At 50.2% G+C, this 6000-nt stretch overlaps 1 protein-coding gene across 1 annotated transcript in view; it reads right to left on the minus strand.

The window, feature by feature from the left end:
• Nucleotides 1-5440, minus strand: part of CA10 (carbonic anhydrase 10 (inactive)) — an 812800-nt gene extending 807360 nt beyond the window's left edge. The window contains exon 1 of the mRNA XM_085614410.1: nucleotides 4396-5440. Coding sequence (XP_085470536.1) covers nucleotides 4396-4456 — 61 coding nt within the window. The 5' untranslated portion in view covers nucleotides 4457-5440. The remainder of the gene's footprint in view (nucleotides 1-4395) is intronic.
• Nucleotides 5441-6000: the final 560 nt, after the last annotated feature.

Below are 6000 nucleotides of genomic sequence, written 5' to 3' on the forward strand. Positions count from 1 at the left end.
GGTGCCAGATGTTTTAACAGCCATTCAGAGGGACGGTGTGGCCAGGCCTGGTGTTGCGGTGACTGATTAGTATGCATGAGGAACATCCAGGTGGTCGAAGTAACGTGCTATCCCCAGTCTATGGCAAATTACAGGGTGAAGGAGCGGCCGCGCTGTGTGCCTCCGCGTGGTGCCAGCAGTTCGACAGCGAACACGCCGTGGAGGCTCTTAACTAAGTAGCCCGGGCACCCAGATGCATTTCAAGCTTCGGAGGAGGCCGCGGGCAACACACAAGAGGCCTTTACATCCCCATCCAGTCGTCTCAGAGTACGAATAGGGCGACCACCTTGAGAGTTTGACCTGCTCTGTGCGAAGGCCGTGCTCTCGCACATAGGACAGGCACGTTCACTATCATGACAAGGGCACTAAGAACAAGTAGAAGAGGCCTCGTCATGAAAAAGGCCGCTCGATAGGACTCAACGCAGGCACAGACGCGTCTCTCGAGTGGGACGTGGTGTGATGCTGTAGAACACGAGCTGGAATGCTACACAGAGCCATTGCCAGGGGTTAGACGGTGTGCAAGCATCGCCCCGTCACGTGACTGTGTGCAAGCATCGCCCCGTCACGTGACTGATGGTGCTGAAAAGACCATGTTGTGGCACACAACATGGTTGCATGCAATGCTGGCAGGTATGACGTGAGAGCTGCAGTATAGCACGCAGTGCTGCTGAAGGCGATATACTGTGAAGAACTCACTATAGCACGCAGTACTGGAAGGAGACCTTTGATGAGGAGGCCGCAGAGTACTGATAAAAGAGGAACAAGTAAAAGTGATTACATCAAACAGTACAGGCAGAGGACTTATGATGCGCAGGCCACAGTACGGCATGCAGTACCGGTAGGTGACCTTTGGTGCGGAGGCCGCAGTATAGCTTGGGGGTACTGCTAGAGGAGGAGTGAAGGGACTGTGGGCACACCATGCAGGACAGGCAGAGGACATATCATAGTAGGCGAGGGATGCTGTGCGGGCCGCAGTATGGCAAGCTGTACTGGCAGGTGAGGTATGATGTGGAGACCGCAGAATAAAACGCACTACAGATACAGAAGGTAAGTAAGATGCTTCATGATGTCAGAACTGAAGCATTTTCAATGTTATATACAACGAAGCGGTAGTTGTTGCTTATTTATCTTATGCAACTAACAACCATTGACAAAGCCAATAGTCCTGGCTTGTTGTAGGTGTAATGTCACTTGTTGTATTATATATCTGGATGCAATGACAGAAGCAGCAACATACCAGTCGGACGGCATACTATGCTAAGCACAGATGTTTAGCCTTAATTGCGTCAGCCACGCCCCTTTGAGAGACCCTCCAGTTTTGTCATCCCACTTAAAGCCTTGGTTAAGTTGACCGTATAACATACAGTACTGACGGAGGAGACTCGATGCACAAGTTACAGTATTGCATGCAGTACTGATAGAACAAGTATGACGTAGAAGACACGAGGTGGCACTAAGTGACGGTATAGTGGATGTAATGTAAAGGGGTAAAGGCCTTCCTGTAGTACTGAGTAAAGGCAGACTACGTACCATGTAGAGACCATGTTCAGCACTCCATGGATACAGGTGACGTGAATAAATACGTGCTGCATCCCCAGTACCGGAAGGGGAGGCGTGGTGTAAAAGCCAAGCTGCAGCATCAGTGACGACAGAGTAAACAGTGTCAAGGCCGCACTGTAGCACTCGGGTAAGGGAGAGAATGCTACGCACAGAGCCCACGTTGCACTGCTCACAGGTAGAGGAGGTTGATAAATACTCACTGTATTACCTAGTACAGTTAGAGGAGGCATAGAATAAATGTCACACTCCAGCACTACGCAAAGAAAGCGAAGTGTAAAGATGCTGTTGTGGTACGCAACCCAGGTGGAGGCAGCACCATGTAGAGGCCACGCTGAGGCACTTGATAGCGAAAGATGACAGGAGGAGAGGTACATGTTCAGTACAATGGGAAGATGTATTCTTTGAAGGACAGATGCAGCACTCGGTACAGGCAGAGGGGTCGCACTGGGGGAGTACGGATAGAAGAGGTATCCTGTAAAGACAGTGCTACAGCGCTCGGTACAGGCAGATGAGTCATATGGGGGGGGTGGGGGGGGGGGTACGGATAGAAGAGGTATCACGAAAAGGGCCTTCTGACTTTACTAGGTACAGGTGGGGCGGGGGGGGGGGGTGGTAGCAGAGAAGGTACGGAGTCATGTACAGGGTAGGTACGGATACAGGATGTGCCTTGTGTAGGCCGTGCTTTAGCATGCGACACAGGCAGAGGGTCATTTGCAGGGAGGTACAGATACAGGATATGCCTTGTTTAGGCCGTGCTGCAGCACGTGGCACAGACAGAGGTGTCATGTACAGGATAGGTACAGATACAGGATGTGCCTTGTGTAGGCCCTGCTGCAGCACTCGGTACAGGCAGAGGAGTCATGTACAGGATAGGTACAAATACAGGATGTGCCTTGTGTAGGCCGTGCTTTAGCACCGACACATGCAAAAACAACAGTTGATGGACAGAATGCAGAACAATGTCATACATGCACCCCAAAACAGAGATCTGGGCCTAAATCCATCCTTTTTTTGCTCACCATGCCCTTCCAGTTTGAACCCAGCCATATGCAAATCAGTCTTTTACCTGTGCCTCATGAGAACAGTCCAGCCAGAACTGCCAAGCCAGGTCCTCCCTGGACTGGAAACAAGAGTCCTAAGACCAGTTTTGGGGTTTCACCCCTCTTCAGCTGGGATAGCTTGATTCCAGTGGCATGGAGAGCACAGGACCCACGTCTGGGCATACCCTTCCCACTCGGGGTGACAAATGCAAAAACAACAGTTGATGGACAGAATGCAGAACAATGTCCTACATTCCCCCGAGTACAGAGATCTGGGCCTAAATCCTTAGTTTTTTTGCTCACCATGCCGTTTCCAGTTTGAACCCAGCTATATGCAAATCAGTCTTGACCCTGTGCCTCATGGGAACAGTCCAGCCCAACTGCCAAGCCAGGTTCTCCCTGGACCAGAAACAAACATCCAGGGACTATTTCCGGGGCTTCACCCATCAGCCAGAGGGTCATTTGCAGGGAGGTACAGATACAGGATATGCCTTGTTTAGTTCGTGCTGCAGCACGCGGCACAGGCAGAGGGTCATTTGCAGGGAGGTACAGATACAGGATATGCCTTGTGTAGGCCCTGCTGCAGCACTGGGTATAGGCAGAGGAGTCATATACAGGGTAGTTATAGATACAGGATGTGCCTTGTTTAGGCCGTGCTGCAGCACGCGGCACAGGCAAAGAAGTCATTTGCAGGGAGGTACGGAAAGAAAAGGTATGGGGTGGCCATGCTGCAACACTCGGTCGAGAGCATATGTGGAGGGAGAAGAGGTGAACGCTAGGACCAGGGTGAAGGCTTTTCTGCACGTTAGAGGCACATAAGGAGTGCTGGGCCTTAGAAGTTATGCTAAGGCTGCGCCGCAGTACTCTGTGCAGGTAAAGAATAGGGGCGGAGAAGGCACCAGTGCGGCGCGAGGGCGGGCTGGCCGCACGACTCCGTAAATGGCCACGCGCTATCGATCAGCCGAGCGCCTGTTAACAGACTGCATCTAGCGCGCGCAGAGCAGGCAGGGAAGAGCCCCCGCGGGACCGCAGCCCGAGCCTTATTAGAGTTCACAGCAGACACTTTGATGCTGAGAGGGAGCGCCGAAGTGCGCCTTCTTCGCGCTCGGTTTGAAATGTTCCAGCGAACCTCCCCACCACCCACTGTTGCTGCTACAACATAATTATTCTAGCATGGCTGACATGATGAATTAACAAGTAGGCAGTGCTTTTGAAGTAGACGAGCGAACGTGTTTTCCTCAGAATAAATTGATCTAATCCTTGGCGCTTGACACGAGGTACGTCTATTCATTAATTGGTTACGTAGGGGTGTCAGTTTAAATTACCAGACTGTTTACAACGGGATCTATAGATCCGGCGACCACAAAACTACAATCCGCAAGCACCACTGTCCCACCACAAATTACAATACACTGTGCTCACACGAGAGAATGCACGCATTTTTGCGAACCACCCAAGTCCAAAAACATTCACTGCTTATGTAAAGTGAGTTTCAAATATGCCCCTGTATATGCCAGAAATTATATGTTCTGTATATGTATTATACAAATTGTACAATAAAGTTTAAATCAGAACTACGTTTGTTACATTAGTGTTTTGATGGTCATTTCGCCCGCTCCCCGTTTAATTCCACAGTCCCTCCTTTGCATTCGGTAAATACGCATTCCTGGCGAGATTTGTTTAACTTGTGCAAAAAACATAACGTACATGGCATGTTTCTGCCTACGAAATACACATGTAAATGTTTGCTTCATACCTGATATGCAAAAGATGAAATGGGCTTGAAGAATAAAAAACACATCCCAAACAATTTCCATCCTTTGATTTTCATACCAAGTGCATCACTCGACGAGAATCCCAATGCCACAGTTTGAGACGTTCCAGAAATCTCCCCCGTTCACTTGCTGGAGGTTTCCCCCAAACGGATTGAGACTTGCCAAGTTTCCTTTAGACACGCGACACGCATTTCCTTTTTTGCCAAAGAGGAACATAAACGAGTGGGGTCGCCTTCCAAATAGAGACAGAAAACCAAGGCGCACTCCAGTCGCGCGCAGACCACTCACTTATCCACCAGATTATTCCACTACAGGGCGCTGGGAGCTCATGGACTCGAAACAACAACCGTCGCAGCTGGGCGTTCAGGCAGAGCCATGCTTGGTTATCCTGGACTACAGTAAGCAAAATCGCAATAAAATCAGCAGAGATGCATTTCGAGGTGAATTGGGAACGCACAGTCGCTCGGCTAGCATCCGATCCCTTTGCCTTCTGCTGATGTAATTCCTCCCAGGCTCAGCCAAAGTATTTCCGTGCCATACCACCGAGGGGCGCTCGCTGCTTGCTTATCGTTCCTTTTTTAACGATAGCGAGAAGTAATTCAGTTGATTCCCAGTTCATCGCTTCTCCTCCACGGGTTCCACAAATGCACACTACTTACAAGTTTTGAGGCGGTGGTTAAGGAATTCACTGACATTAAACAACCGGCATATATTTCTTTTTACTGGTGAGGCTGATTAACTGTCACAATACACGAAGGGTCATTAAAGGAACGCATTTGGTCTTTTTTGCCAGTGCATGGTAAACAAAAAAGCCTTTTCCTGGACACTCCCACCACCAGTGCATCAGTGCTCAGCCTTTAGAAGAACCAACTTCGCCTAGGGGTGCACGTGCACTGAACAAAATGTGAGAGCTCGGCTGTCAACTTCCTTTTGCGCATGCACGCATTTTTATTGCTTTTGCAAGTCTTCCGCCCAGTGAAACTCGTCGGGAGAGCAACGGTCGCACCCGCAGCCCAACACCACAGCCGCGGCAGGGGATCGGTGCCTGCTCTGCGCGCCCGCCGGATGCAGATTTAAGTACCGACAGCTGGAGGACAGAGGGCGCTACAGGTCAGCACCTGTTCGCAGTCTCGTTTCTAGCGCATCAAGGACAGCACGTAGAGCATGTCCATTATACATCACACGAAACTGATTGAAATTGCAAGTCTGGCTTTCACGCACCTCCACACGGCCTGACAGCGGGAAGCAGGATAGGAGGATGGATGGAACACATTTGTTTTCCATGAGAGTCACTGAGGGCAGCCGAGGGATGGGACTGCTACAGTTACACTGATAAAGAAATGTTCACACTCAATCATTCCGACTCTGGGGGAGGGGTTGTGCTTGTTACCCCCACTCCCTCCCGACTCAGAGGCGGGCCTGCTGAAAAATGATTGAAGAGGGAGAACCTTAAAAGTTCTACCACCGCCTTCTTCAGAAAACAGACCACTGGGAATGTGTTGAACGTCAGCAATTTCCTATGCTCTGTGCTGTCTCTTCGCACGCACATTGATGCGTCATCATCCTTGGTCGACTCATAACTTCTT

Source organism: Triturus cristatus, chromosome 7 (genome assembly GCF_964204655.1).
Source record: "Triturus cristatus chromosome 7, aTriCri1.1, whole genome shotgun sequence".
Classification (NCBI taxonomy): domain Eukaryota; kingdom Metazoa; phylum Chordata; class Amphibia; order Caudata; family Salamandridae; genus Triturus; species Triturus cristatus.